Consider the following 15,972-nt stretch of genomic DNA (forward strand, 5'->3'; position numbering starts at 1 on the left):
AGAGGGAAAGCAAGGCTGGGTCCTTTTACATCATCAACTCCAGGGAGGCGCCTTACTACTTGATAACTAACCTGTACCTCCTGCTCCTATTTTTCTTTCTTTTAAAAAGATTTATTCAGTTTTATTGGAAAGGCAGAGTTACAGAGAGGAGGAGAGGAGAGGAAGATCTTCCATTTGTTGGCTCAGCTGAGTGGCTTCCACGGCTGGAGCTGAGCCGATCCAAAGACAGGAGACAGGAGCCCCTTCCAGGTATCCCTCGCAGGTGCAGGGTCCCAATGCTTTGGGCCATCCTCAACTGCTTTCCCAGGCCACAGGCAGGGAGCTGTTGGGAAGTGGAGCAGCCACAGTATGAATGGCACCCATTAGGGACCCCAGCACATGCAAGGCGAGGACTTCAGCCACTAGGCTACCATACTGGGTCCCCTTCCCCTACTCTTTACTCTGCCCTCTGCTGCCAGGTCCTGGGCTCACAGTCTCTTGCTGTACTTATTACCCGTGAACCAGCCCCTCGCCCCTACTACACCTCAACTGCCTTTCACTCTGCCAAGTATGTTACAGATCCCAAGTGCCTAAGTACAGCCTCTCGGTCCGACTGCTACAACATTCTCTCCTTCCACAACCTTGTTCAACAAGTCACCCCCACATCAGTCAGCTTTCACTACTGTAATGAAAACATTGGAAGCAGATTAACTCCATCAAGAAAAGATGTCTGTTTGGGCTTACGGTTGGGAGGTCGAGGGCCCCATCTGGCGATTGCTGGCAGAGGCATCACAGGGCAAGGGTCAAGGATATGCACAGGTGTTCCGATTCCCCTGCCTCCTTATAAAGCCACTGGGGTTCAGCTGTGAAGGCTCCGCCCTAATGACCTAATCCCTTCCATTTGCCCACCTCTGAATTGAGAAGCAAATTTGCATCTTAATACCATGAACAGAACACTGAGGGTTAAACTCGGGCACCACTTTAGGGGAACAGATGACACTCCAACCACAGCACCCCCACCGCAGTTCTGAACAGGTGCCCTCAGCCCCCTAACTCCTATTTCCTCTCAATCCTCTTAACGTCTCTTAGAATCCAGTTCAGATTCCCTCATTTCATCGTATGCCCACTAGTAACACTCCTAATCCACAGCCTGGGCTCTGTTGCTCCTCTGCATTTTCACCAGAGAAAACGCCAGGATCCCTCTCCCCACCCCAGCCCAGTTTTGAATGTAACCATTCAGTTCTTTCCGTATCTGCACCCCCACAGCAAACACTGCTACAGAAAAAGCCACACCAGCCAGGGCTAAGCCAGTCAATGCAAAGAACCAAGGACAAGGTCTCGCATGTGAGATGGCAGGGGTGGGAGCAGCTGAGCCCTTACCATGCTGACGTGCCTGCTCAGCTCTAGGTCCAGCTTCCTGCTAACGCACACAGTGGGAGCTGCAGGCAAGGCCACCACCAGCTGTTGGCTGATGCCCAAGAGAAAGACCTGCTGACTCCAGGCCTCATGTGGCCCAGGTTCCCGGCTGTTGTGGGCATTTAAAGAGCCAGCCAGCGGATGAAAGATCTTATTGTCTCTCAGTATCTGTCCTTCAGATAAACGAAAGGGGAAACCAGTCATGAAAAAAGACAAAATTAAAAGATAAGCTTATTTTGATATAAAAAGTTTTTTAAAACACATGACAGCTTTTTGTAATACATTTCACACAAACTTTTTCTTTTAAAGATTTATTTATATATTTCAAAGTCAAAATTAGAGGGACAGCAAGATCTTCATCTGCTAGTCCATTCCCCTTACATGAATTGTTTGAAGATTCTTCATATATAAATGCCTTGATTAGGGCAGCTCCTAAACTCAGAAACGTTTTTATTCAAGGAGGACACACACAAAATGGTGTTGCTATTAAATAGTTTATTTCAAGACACTAAGCCAAAGAAATGAACTCAAATTCTGTACCTGGAGCGTTGGCTTGACTAACAGATTTTTTTTTAAGGTTTCTTTATTTTTACTTGAGAGGCAGATTTTGCAGGTCCACCGGTTCACTCTCCAAGCGACCACAATGGCCAGAGCGGAACTGATCCAGAGCAGCCAGGAGCTTCTTTCAGGCCCTCCACAAGGGTAGCAGGGGCCTTAGGCCACGGGCCATCCTCCACTGTTCTCCCAGGCCGCACGCAGGAAGCCAGGCGGGAAGTGCAGCAGCTGGGACTTCCAGCACTGTGTGGGATTCCAGCACCTCAGGCAGAGGACTCGTTGCCTATGCCGCCTCGCCAGCTCCTTGACTACTAGATATTTTAACAAAAAAAGTATTTGTCCATGCTTTATAAAGCTTTTCATATAAATAACACATACTAGATACTTTTATGAAACAACCAGACATTTGGAAAAATCAAAATGTAGCCTCAACACAGGTATGTGCATAAATTAAGAATATCATGAATTTACTTTTCTGTACACACACACACACACAATGAGCCATTCTCCAGCCCTCCATTTTCACACACATTTTCTTTAACAGAATACCAGTATCCTTTGTAGGTAAGGCTTCAGGAATACAAGCTCTCCCTTCAAATCAGTAGCAGTTTACAAAGAAGCAGGACTATTTAAAGGGAAATGGAAAAGATAAAATAAAAGGAAATGATGAGGACCAAAGACAATGGATTTCAATTCTGCGACATCCATTCGAGGTTCTGCTGGGGAAGGTCCTGAGGGAGCCTGGTTCCAAATAGAACTTCTGATTGCAGGGACTGCATGGCTCTCAGCAGGCCACAGCAGCTTTATCAGGGACAAGCAGTGTGTGACAGCCTCCCACTTAGCTATATGTCACAGAAAGCTGAGCGTTCCATAACAGTGCTGCTAACATGTGAAAGCACAAAGTTTTGGAATATTAAATAATTTCTGTTTTATGGATGTATACAGCTACATCTCCTCACTAATCATCTTCTCCATGCACAAATAAAACATAAATCAGAAAACTGTAGGTGTCCAAAATGACAATTTTTTAAATTTCCTGAATCAACACCTGGTTAGGATTAGCTGATACTATCAGAATAGTTATTGTACATAATTAAACAGCAAACCCAGCACTATACCAAGCTACCTTCTCAGGCCATAATTCTATGTGCCACAATAAGTCATTTTTTTAACATATGTAGACTATCACAGTACTGTAAGTTTTTATATTCCTATATAATTTAACTTAAGCTTAGTCACTATAGCAATGATTTACATATGAATTTGGTAAAAAAAAAAATAAAGAACAAAGAGTTGTAAACATAATCTTATGCTTCTTTACCTTTGAGATACTATTAGAAAGAGATTCCACACCTTATTCTTTAAGAACTAAGAACTATAGTACCAAACATAATAAATAAACGCAGAACCTGGAGGCCTGGGAAAGGATACAGAATACCAAATGTAACAAGCCAGTGCATTAAAAGTCCAAAATTGCAGTATTAAGACTTCATCTGAATACAGTTTATTGCTACTACAAATAAACTTCACATTAAGGCACCTGTCATTATGAGACAGATTTAGGTTGAAAGAGTATATGCACTGTTAATTTTTTTCTTCTACTCTATTGTTACACATATTAACAAAGGATGGTTTTCTTTTTACATTTTTTTTTTTTTTTTACTTTGAAAGAAGAGAGACCTGCAGACAGCCAAATCTTCCACCTGCTGGTTCATGGCCAATTGCCACAACACTCAAGGTTGGGCTAGGCCAAAGCCAGAAGCCAGAAACTGCATTCAGTTCTTCAACGTGAGTGGCAGGGAATAAAGTTCTTAAGTCATCATTTGCTGCCTTCCCAGAATGCGCATTAGTAGGAAGCTCGAGTCTGAACCAGGCATTCCCCTGAGGGATGCTGGGGTCCCATGCAGCATGGTACCAGCAGTGTCAAATGCCTGCTCTCGGGCATTACTGGTTTTAAGTGTTAAGTTTAATATGTCAGTGGATAAACATGTGTGGACTTATTATCTGGATATAATTCAAAGTTGCTGTGTATTTTGATCCTTTAAAGCATCATATATATAAATGCTGTACTACTATGTGATGTTTTAATCAATGAGGAAACAGGCAACAATCAAATCAAGATGGCTGGAAATACAAGTCAGGACAACTTCCAAAAAAAATGATACAGTAGGGGCAGTAACCATGAGACCTTGGCCAACTCCTGTGACATGGCTGAGCTTTCCTCTCGCCATCTGTAACACTGCCATTGTAGCTGCTCTGTCAGGTTCAGGAAGACTGTGAGAACAAGTGAGACGTAAAAACACCAGATGAACCAGGCAGCAACTGAGTAAATGGTGCTATCATACACCAGACAGCACTGCTTTCTGATTTCTTCTCTGATAACAAGGGCACGAGCTGTTTCACTTGAGAACCCCCAGTTTTGATCAATTAGATAACTGCAGGATGAATGGGGCAGGAAAAACTCATATAAAGAAGAAAATCTCCAAATGGTAACTTTCAGAGCTTTATGAAGTAGTTGGCTGAAAACCAGGACCCCAACACACTTTTAGAAATTGAAGAGGGGGCCAGACTACACTCAGAACTCTTGATTTCTGGTCTTAATCTCCTGAGGACCGACCTCTGCCACCCTCACCATCTCTAGTCTGTAACACACAATGCCCTCTCATAACAGCAACAAAGAGTTTTTAAGGACATACACTAAGAAACACAGCAAAAGTTGAAGCAAACTTGGCACAAGTTTGAAACAGGTCAATAACCCCTACCATGGCCTTCCTTTCTTGGTCCATACAGCCTTTCTAATATATGGTAATGGTGCCAGAACAGCATTCCCTCATTTATATTCTGATGAACGCTAGCACAACAGGATGTTAACGACAGGAGAAAAACACCTCAGTGTTAAGGAGGTTTGTAATATACACGATGACATAGGCTCACTGCAGAGCCAGTCTTGGATGTACTAACTATGCATTTGAAAGAGGAATGTCGTGCACAGCATTTACCAATCTCATCTGACTGCTACATCCCTTTACCTCCCACAAGAGCCAGGAAGGCTGACAGCTCTGAGAATAGTCTTCAGGGAATGCTCTTCTGTCCAATGCGTTCAGGTTCTGAGGATTTTACAGGGCTAACTTTGACAATCATCAACACTGTTCATTTCTGAAGAACAGCTTTGTTCAGTGTCCACAAGGCCACCTGCTGTGATAACGTCATGGATTCTCCACTGGTATTCTTCCCAAAGCAACAAAGAACTACATTTCCTTCCAACAAATTAAAAAAAAAAAAGTCTGTTTTCATGTTTATGAGAGTTATCATCTTTTTAAGGAAATCCTTACATTCTTCTCCCAGACATTAAAAGTACAAAGGTGGACTTAATTCTAGATCGAATGATCTAGAATCACGATTACTTTAAGGAGGTAATAGCGTTTTTGCCACATTACTGTAATTAACACTACTAACAATCATAATAATGATAAATAACGGTGTGGTGGTAGTTGGCAAAACACTTATTTTCACATCTTAATTCTCACATCTATATTGCACATGTAGGACCTACTATTAGACCCGTTTAAAAGATAAGTATGTTGAAGTCTTGCTAAGGGTCATACAAAGGAACAAGCATGGAATCCAAAACTCATTTCTTACCCTTCACCCCATAGTGCCAGCCACCTTACATTCTGGTGACAAAACAAGGGCATGTAGGTCACAGTCTTGCCGTTATACAAGAAAATAAAAAGCATCTTGATATAAATCAACTTGACTGAAGTTGGTTTGGGATTTCCTTTTAAATAAATGCCCCCTCTTCAAGGAGATACTTCATGTTTAGGGGTGGGGGAAAAAGCATGGAAAAATATACTGCTATCTCTCCAGTGATGGGTTTACAGAGGGTTTTAAAAATCGGCATCTAAGGTGAAGACATTATCTGTGGTTTCCGCCATAACTGCAAAACGCTGATACTCTGAAACCCGTTTCTCAAAGAAATTTGTTTTGCCTTCTAAAGAAATGTTTTCCATGAAATCAAAGGGATTTTCTGCCTGGAAGACCTGAAAAGAAAAGGAGATACTATTAGACCATCTGAAGAAGCCAACTGGTATCCTGCAAAAAGAATACAGATCACAAGCCCCAGGGCCCAGGCCTCCCAGCACCCATCTAGCCACCACCAGGGCTGAGCTACCCCTGGAGGGACACAGAATGCTGCATCTGAAGATGACAAAGGTCTACATCAGCAGCTTTGGTACTTTATGATATAGAATGAAGAAACTGAAACTAACCAAATGGAAGTGTTTTCATACCTTGAGAAACCCCTAACATCCCAATAATTTCAGGCATTTTCCATAAGCATTGTTACCAGGAATTCACATATTCATAATATCGCAAAACATTAAGTGACTAAGAATGCACTGAGGTCTTAGTTCATTAAAAGCAACCAACAACTATCATGAAAGGAAGACAAAACACATGCTGCCCATCAAAGCATGGGACAAGCACCAAGCTCTCTCACTGCTTCTGAACTGACGACGCACACCTGCCACCCACTGATGGAAACTGGGATAGTTCTGTGAGTCAAAGAGAGATATGGAGAGAATTTCTGAATTTGCGAATATCCCAGCAGGAACTCTGAACACCCTGGATAAGAATCTAGTCAAACAAACTGATTTTTTAAAGGGGCAGAAGATCCAAGCAGACATGTCTCCAAGAAGATACACTAGTACAGAAGGCCATCAGCCATTAGAGAATGCAAATCTAGACCAAACTGAGAAGCCACTAATATTCACTATGGCTATAAAAAAGAGAGAGAGATAACAAGTGTTGGTAAGAATGTGGAGAAGTTGGGTGTAGCGCAGTAGACTAGTGGCTAAAGTCCTTGATTTGCATGCACAGGATCCCATGGGCACCGGTTGTGTCCCAGATGCTCCACTTCCCTAATTGTGGCCTGGGAAAGCAGTAGAGGGTGCTTCTAAGCCTTGGGACCCTGCACCCACATGGGTGACCCAGAGGAAGCTCCTGGCTCCTGGCTTCAGATCAGCTCAGCTCCAGCTGCTGCAGCCACTTGGAAAGTGAATCAGCAGATAGAAGATCTTTCTGTCTCCTTACTTTGTAAATTTGACATTCCAATAAATAATAATAATAATAATAAACCAATTTAAAAAATTAAGAACAGTTGGAATCTTCACATACTAGGGGGAATGTAAAATTGTTTGAATGGTCAAACATGATTAAACATGATTAAACATGGAATTAACACATGACACTGCAATTTCAACCCAGCTGTGTGGTGAAGAAAAATGAAACACAAAAACCTGCCTAAGAATGTTCACAGTAGCATTAATTGTAATAGCTAAAGGTAAAAATAACCTGGAAGTTTATCAATTAATGAATGGATAGATAAAATTTAGTATGCCCATTCAGCAGAAAAGCATTTAACCATTAAAGACACTGGGGTAGGGGCAGTTTTGTGGCATGATAGGTAAAGCTGCCAACCAAAATACCAGCATCTCATATGGGCGACAGCTTGTGTCCTGACTGCTCCACTTCCCAACTAACTCCCTGATAATGGCCTGGGGAACAGCAAAAAATGGCCCAAATGCTTGGGTCCCTGCCTCCCACATGGGACACCCCGATGGGGCCCCTGGCTCCTGGCTTCGGCTTGGCCCAGTGCTGACCATTTCAGCCATTTGGGCAGTGAATCAGTATATGGACGATCCCACTCACTCTATAATTCTGACCTACAAAATATATAAATCTTTTTTTAAAAAAAAAAAGGTTCTAAAACATGCGACAACATAAATGAGCCATTAAAACCTATTCAAGATGGAAGAAAGCCACAGAAGACAATGTATTACATGAATCCATTTGTATGAAATGGAATATAATCATGAGGCCAATCCATAGAGACAGCACTTAGAATAGTGGATGGCTGAAGTGAGGGCAGAGGGGCATGAAAGACAACTAACTATTCTTTGCAGAGTGACAATAATATTCTGGATTGGTTGGCTGAGAGTGTTGCACAACTTTGTGAACATACCAAAAACCAATGAACTGTACATTTTTACTGAGTAAATTGCAGGTTGTGTGACTGACTTCTTACTAAAGCTTTAAATGTATGATGACATTTAAAAGGGCAAGGGGAAGTTCATGTGCTCCACATGGCTGAGTTGGGGAATGCCTGAAACTGCCTGTCAGAAACTGCTAGGGAGTGAGTGAAAATCAGAGCCATCAGCGTACACGAGGCAGATTACCACAAACATTGGCCCACAGCCCTGGGTTCACTGGATTCCAGAACACAGAATCTTCCAGAAAAGTGTGATCCGAATCAGTCACAACACAGCCAAGCCGACTGAGACGAAGCTGAGTGAAACGGCTTGTGCCGACACTGAAAGCACTCCAGTGTTCTTACCAACTAATCTCAAAGTAAAGAAGAGACTGACGGCGCCATTAATATCAACCTTATCAACAAATCTGTAAAATCATAACCCTTTGCTGATTTAAACATTTTTTTCCCCAGCTCTCTGGATGCAGAGTTTAGTTCAACCATTTTAAATTCTCTTGCTTTCTTTAACACACATTCAAGACCACAGATAGCAAGCATACTGTGGATATCTTTCGCTGTATTCTAATGATTTTGACATATATTTACATTATGCATTATAAGGACATTTTAGTTCACATTTTCAGTAAGTTATAATTTTTACTTTTAACCTTATTTTAAAGGTTATCTCAATTTCTACATAGCAAAAAATTTTTATATTAATTTTTAGTTTATGGAATTAAAATCTAAGAGGTCCATGTAATTTTGGATTTTTATAATTTAGTCAGATATTTTGAAGACTTACAAAAAAATAAGGTTTTAAATTTTTCCACATTTTTCCTACAAGACAACCATGCTTTTCAGACCTATGACCACCAATTTCCCAAAAGGAAAAAAACCCGAGGATCAACATTTTTCTAATAAGCAAGGGAACATGGATGTATAGATATATGGATGTGAAGAAATGACGATGAGTTAAATTATGAATTCATTTTAAGGCTTAAATAAGCAAACTAATTTCCCTATAGCAAATACAGAAAACACACTGACAAAAGTTATCAATACACATAATTTCTTCTAAGAGATCATGTTAAGGTAATCATGATCTTGATTTCTCTGATTAATTACCAGCAAACAAAGAAAACTTTGCAGCAATAATAAAATATGGCTTATTTTTACCAAAAAAAAAAGTCTCCCCGACTCTGTCACTATGCTTTCCTGTGGTTGCCAAAACTACAATGCCAAGAAGGAAACTAGCATTTTGAGTGCATGGTGCATGTTTGGAGGTTCTAGCAGGGGAGGACAGCTGCTTGTACACCCTGACTGAAGACCGGTCCTCCACTGGCGGGGATGGTCATCCTCTCGGGCCGAGCATACAGCTTCAGGAGGAACGCACGTGGAGCAGCGAGGGAGGAAGGGGACACCCCTAGCCAGCCAGATCACTTTCAAATATGTAAATCTTTTTTTAAATAATAAATGAATAAGTAAAAAGCAAATTTTAAAAATTCTATATAAAATTAGAACAACATAACATAAACACTGTCAGAAAAACATGTTTTACAAGTATTACCTAACTGTAACATTTCAAGTAGTAGTAACACATTTTTTTAAAACTTCACCTTTTGGGCCAGTGCTGTGACAAATCAGACAGAGCAGCTGGCTGCAGTGCTGGCATCCCAGAGGGGCATCAATGTGAATCCTAGCTGCTATTCTTTTGTTTTTTTTTTTTAAAAGGCAAAATTACAAAGAGAGAAGGAAAGACAGAGAGAGAGAGATCTTCCATCTGCTGGTTCACTCCCCAAATGGCTGTAATAATCGGAGATGGGTCGGTCTGAAGCCAGGAGACAGGAGCTTCTTCCAGGTTTCCCAGGTGGGTGCAGGAACACAAGGACTTGTTTCAACATCCACTGCTCTCCCAGGTCATTAGCAATGAGCTGGATCAGACGTGGAACAGCTAGGACTCAAACCAGTGTCCATATGGGTTGCCTGTGTCATGGCAGAGACTTAGTCTGCAATGCCATAGCACTGGCCTCTGCTCCATTTCAATCCAGATCTCTGCTAATGTGCCTGGAAAAGCAATGGAGAATGGCCCAAGTTCTTGAACCCTTGCATCCACTGAGAGACCAGGAAGAAACTTCTGGTTCCTGCAGCTCAGCTCTAGCCATTGGAGCCATTTGGGGAATAAACCAGCAGGGGAAGATCTCTCTCTGTCTCTCTGATTCTCTTCTTGCTCTCTCTGTAACTCTGCCTTTCAAATAAATAAAAGAAAATCTTTAAAAACAAAAAACGGGGGTAGTCAGAGTAGCGCAGCAAGTTAACCTTCTAGCATCCTACATGAGTGCTGGTTATAGCCCTGGCTGCACTACTTCCAACCAGTTCCCTGATTACGGCCTGGGGAAACAGAGGGTGGCCAAGGCCTTGAGCCCCTGCACCCACATGGGAGACCCAGAAGCTCCCGGCTCTTGCCTTGGAATCAGCTCAGCTCTAACCACTGTGGCCACTTGGGGAGTGAACCAGAGCATGGAGGATATGTCTGTTTGTCTGTCTTTCTAAATCTGACATTCAAGTTAAATAAACAAATCTGGGGAAAAAAAAAAAAAAGACGCTAAGGTTAAAAACAAAAACAAAAAACCAGTACCTTTGCGAATCCAAGTTCCATGAGTAATCTGTCTGCTACAAACTCAATGTACTGTTTCATCAAAATGCAGTTCATCCCAATGAGGCCGACAGGCAAGGCTTCTGTTAAAAACTCCTGACAAGCAAGCCAAAACAGCATGAAGTGTAAAGACAAAGCAAGAAGTAAGCACACTTTCCAAAGAGAAGGTTTTTGTCTTTACTTCTTAAGACACGGATGTTGCTAAAGTAAAAAAGGATAAATTCTTTCAACATGGAATATGATGTTCACTTGTCTAAAAACACATCGGATATAATTATTAATATTTTTCACACTCCCAGATAGCCAAAATAAACAGAAACTAATTACCAAATTACTGGATTGTTACAAGTGGTACATGTAGGATCTGGGCTCCTACATTTTCTGGTAGATTAAAAGAGATATTTTGTTCAGAAAAACTTAGAAAAAGCTTCACCAAAGTTGATGATCATGGGGAACATTACTATGGAAAGGAGTTGGAAAACAAGAAAGCTCAGCTGACAAAGACTACGACCAAAAAACAAAAAACAAACAAACAAAAAAAAGAAACATCAGCGGATCTGGAATTCGGAAGGTAAATGACACTCCAGCTACACTGAAAGACAATGGGAATGGGCTGGTGTTGTAGCCTAGCCCAGTAAGCCTCTCTATGTGCAACTGCAGCATCCTATGTTAGACACTATTTCTGATCCAGCTCCCTGCTGATTCTGGGAAAGCAGTGGAGGATGTCCCAAGTGTTTGGGCCCCTGCACCCACGTGAGAGGCCCAGAAGAAGCTCCTGCCTCCTGGCTTCAGAAGAGCCCAGCCCCAGTCATGAGGCCATCTGGGAAAGATCCCTCACTGTCTCTCCTCCTCTCTCTAACTCTGCCTTTCATAGCAATAAAAAATAAATTTATGAAAGAAATTTTAAAAAGGCAGGGTAGAATGTTAATAGAGGAAAAATAAAACTATTTCTTTATTTGAGTTTATTTTGAAAATAATTAAAGATATCAAAACGCATTATATACCATTTCCCTTACCAATATAAAAACTATGAAGTAGGCAGTGTTTCAAGAAAGATTTCGTTTTTAAACTACTTCTTTAGAATGCTAAAAACACATCCTGAGTACTCCACCTGCTATTTCTGGTTTCTAATCCATTTACTTATTCGTTCTATAAACATCGTGTTCATGCTTCAGCTAGGTACCTGCTAGGTTATTGAGAATACAAAATAAACAAACCAACAATCACTGTTCTCTAGTAGCTAAAAACCTAAAAATGTACAATAAAGTTTGCTACTTTGTGAAGATTGACAGATAAATTGACAGAGAAAAACAGCCCCTCAGGGTGTTGGAATAAATGTAAAACCTTAATATACTCACTTAATAGAATGACTTAGGAAAAAAAAAAGTTATTTCAAGAAATAAACAAATAAAATATAAGGTTGGGAAAGAAAAAAGATTGACTTACAAATGAAATTATACACTGACTTGTAGTAATTGCCATCCAGCATGTACTGGCACTGTCAAAGTTGGCCAACTAAAATTGCTGCAGAATGTCAAACTCCTGATGAACCTAACACACTGATACAAACAGCAGAACTGTGTGAACTCTGCTCACCTGCTCAATTTCCACAGCGTTCACAATGATCTCTCGGACTCGCTCTTCTGAAGGCTTATTCACTAAATACTGGAACATCAAGCAAGCAAAGTCACAGTGCAGTCCCTAAAACAGAAAGCAAATGTCTCTGTCAGTGAACTAGTCCCCGCTTTGCACACAATCACAAACATCATGCAGTTTCTAGCAATACATCACTGAATTTCTAGAAAATCAAAGAATGACTAGGGTCGATAATTTATTTTCTTCAAATTCCATCAAATGCGGACACAAAGCCAACAACTCTTAGTTGATTAACAGTATGGAAGAATTAATTTACAAATAAAAACCTATGACCAAATGCACTCTGCAAAGGAAAACAAAGAGCCAAAATAAAATCTCATTTGTTCTTTATTTATTTGTTTCAATGATCTTTCATCTGCTGGTTCACTGCCCAATTGGCCAGAGCCTAGAGCCAAAGCCTCTTCCAGGTGTACAAAGTTCCAAAGCTATGGGTCATCTTCCCCAGGCCACAAGCAGGGAGCTGGATGGGAAGTGGAGCAGTCAGGACATGAACCAGCATCAATATGGGATTCCAGCTCTTGCAAGGTGGAGGATTAGCCAATTGAGACATTTCACGAGGCCCTCGTGAATTTTTTCAAAATTTATTTATTTGGGGTCCTGTGCCACATCAATGGGCTAGACCTCCACTTTCACACATGGCATCCTATATGCGCGCCATTGTACCTGTGTGGGCAACCCAGAAGAAGCTCCTGGTTGCCGGCTTCAGATTGGCTCTGGCTGTTGAGGCCACTTAGGGAGTGAACCAGCGGATGGAAGATCTTACTTTATCTCTTGTCTATAAATCCAACTTTTTAATAAAAAAAAATCTTATAATAATATTTATTTATTTTTGAAACTCAGAGTTACAGAGGAGGGGTGGGGGAAGACACACAGAAAGAAATCTTTCAAGGTTATCTCTATATGTTGAGAGAGTGAATTAAAATTCTTTCAATTTTCTATAATAATAACATTTAAAATAAAATTTATTAGAAATTTAAAGGGGGCCCGGCACGGTGGCGCAAGTGGTTAAGGTCCTCGCCTTGCACGCCCGGGATCCTATATGGACGCCGGTTCTAATCCCGGCGGCCCCACTTCCCATCCAGCTCCCTGCCTGTGGCCCGGGAAAGCAGTCGAGGATGGCCCAAAGCTTTGGGACCCTGCACCCGCGTGGGAGACCAGGAAGAGGCTCCTGGCTCCGGATCGGCATAGTATCGGCCATTGTGCTCACTTGGGGAGTGAATCATCGGACGGAAGATCTTCCTCTCTGTCTCTCCTCTCTGTATATCCGCCTTTCCAATAAAAATAAAATAAATCTTTAAAAAAAAAAAAAAAGAAAAGAAATTTAAAGGCACAAGGGCTCAGCTTGCAGCGCAGCAAGTTAAGCTGTGGCTTTGGACACTTCTATTCCATATCAGAGTGCAACCCTGTTACTCAGATTGCAATCCAACCTCCTGCTAATGCACCTGGGAAGTTGCAGAGAATGGTTCTATCTTTTTTGAGTTTTTGCCATTCACAAAGGATTCCCCAGCTGGCAATTCTTAACACTGGGCTTCAGCCTACTCCAGTCTAGGATGCTACAACCATTTGGGGAGTAACCAGCAAAGGAATGCCATCTTTCCCTCCCTATTTCCCTCTTTGTCACTCTGTCTTTCAAATAAATAAATAAGTATTTTCTTAAAACAAAATGTAAAGGCATAGATCAGAAACAAGGCATTTTATAGCACTTTAAAAGCACGTTTGGGCCCGGCGCGGTAGCCTAGCAGCTAAAGTCCTCGCCTTGAACACACTGGGATCCCACATGGGTGCAACTTCTTATCCAGGTGGTCCCGTTTCCCATCCAGCTCCCTGCTTGTGGCCTGGGAAAGCAGTCAAAGTTGGCCCAAAGCCTTGGGACCCTTACACTCACGTGCGAGACTTGGAAGAGACTCCTGGCTCTTGGCTTCAGATTGACACAACTCCGGCCGTTACAGCCACTTGGAGGAATGAATCAGCAGACAGAAGATCTTTCTCTCTGTCTCTTTTCCTCTATGTATATCTGACTTTGCAATAAAAATAAATTTTTTTTTAAAAGAAAGCACTTTCACAGGTGCTATTTCCTTGCATTCTAACAAAACCATCATGAGGTTTAAAGTTAAGAAGAACCAGAAATTCAGAGCAGTAACATGACAAAGCTTTTAGAAATCAGCTGAGGAGTCCAAATTACAGGTACAGTCAATCCATGTGAACTGATGGGTTGTAATGGGCAAGACAGTGAGAAGAGAAAGCTAAGCAAGGCCAGGTTTCTGCCCTAAGCAGCACAATGCCTAATGCAGAGAAGAGATATCAGAAATGTAAATGGGCTGTAAGAGTTTCACTTTTCCAATGAGTGCACAAAGAGTGGAAAATTGTACTGAATTGTGCCAAAAGAGTTCTGAACTGCCTCTTGACCAAAAAAAAAAGGTGGAAGACAGGAAGGGTAACACAGGCTAAGATGATGCTATGGACTGGCTGTGGCTCGCCCCCCAGAGGTTCTTGTGCTGGAGGCTGGGTGGGTGGTTGGGGTGGTGGTGTGGAGGTGATGGAACCTTTAAGAGATGGGGCCTTGGTGAAAGGCAATTAGGTCACGGGGCTCCGCACTTGTGAGTAGATTAGTGCTGTCTGGAAGAAGTGGGTCAGGTGTCTGTGACTGGATGAATTATCTAGAGCACAAAAACACTTGTGTTTCTCCACCAAGCCACGGAGCTCTCTGCATCAGAGGATGGTATCAGGCCATCTGGATTGTCCAAACAGCGATGTCATGAGCCAAATAAATCCATGTTTATTATATATCCCCTAATCCTAGATATTGTTATAACAGCACAAAACGCATTAAGACAGAGTAACAAGATTTACTGATTGATACATGTAGCTGAAAAAGAAAAGAATTGGGGCCAGCAAAGTGGCAGGTAGGCAGGGTCACTGCTTGTGATGCTAGCATCACATATGGTGCCAGTTCCAAATAAGCTCCTTGCTAAAGGGCTGAGAAAAGCAGCGAAGGATGTCCCAAGTGCTCGGGCCCCTGCCACTCACATGGAAGACCTGGATGAAGCTCCTGGCTCCTGTCTTTGGCCTGGGTCAGCTCTAGCTATTGTGGCCATCTAGGGAGTAAAACAGCAGATGGAAGATCTTTCTCTGTGTCTCTCTCTCTATGTAACTCCGACGTTCAAATAAATAATTAAAAGCAATCTAAAATGACTCCTAGATTTGCAATGATCTGACTGGATAAAAGAATAGTGCCAATTCGTGAGGCAGGGAAAACAGAAGGAAGAACACTCTTCAGGTTTTAGATGGCAAGCTTGATTTCTGAACTGCTGGGTTTTTGATACCAGTGAGACCTTCCAGGAGAAATGTCTCACATGCACTTGAACATGCACGCACGGTTTGTGTTCAGGAAAGACAAACGTGGAGAAGCTGGGAGCACTTCAGTAGTAGTTCATTCCATGGAATAAACAAACCCAGCCAGAAGGAAGGAGGCCAACGCAGGAGTTCACAGACACAGACACGGGTGAGCACTGGAGATGGAGCAGCGATGGTCAGAGACACAGCAGGGAAAGGGCAGCGTCCTCAAGGCGTTCTGCTTCCTTTCCATTACCAGGATACTCGTATCCCCACAAGTATTTTCCAGGGGAAACACAGCTAAACAAACACCAAATACGAACCAAAACATAACTGAAAAACAACAAAAATC

At 42.0% G+C, this 15,972-nt stretch overlaps 1 protein-coding gene across 2 annotated transcripts in view; it reads right to left on the reverse strand.

The window, feature by feature from the left end:
- Positions 1–3,613: 3,613 nt before the first annotated feature.
- RRM2B (ribonucleotide reductase regulatory TP53 inducible subunit M2B) overlaps positions 3,614–15,972 on the reverse strand; it is a 33,516-nt gene continuing 21,157 nt past the window's right edge. For both annotated transcript variants that reach the window (XM_040972664.1, XM_040972666.1), the window contains 3 exons: positions 12,228–12,332; positions 10,614–10,727; positions 3,614–5,990 (listed from right to left, as the gene is read on the reverse strand). In XM_040972664.1, coding sequence (XP_040828598.1) covers positions 5,838–5,990; positions 10,614–10,727; positions 12,228–12,332 — 372 coding nt within the window. In that variant the 3' untranslated portion in view covers positions 3,614–5,837. The remainder of the gene's footprint in view (positions 5,991–10,613; positions 10,728–12,227; positions 12,333–15,972) is intronic.

The sequence above is a fragment of the Ochotona curzoniae genome, unplaced genomic scaffold (genome assembly GCF_017591425.1).
Source record: "Ochotona curzoniae isolate NIBS_2020 unplaced genomic scaffold, NIBS_Ocur_1.0 contig_2318, whole genome shotgun sequence".
Classification (NCBI taxonomy): Eukaryota; Metazoa; Chordata; class Mammalia; order Lagomorpha; family Ochotonidae; genus Ochotona; species Ochotona curzoniae.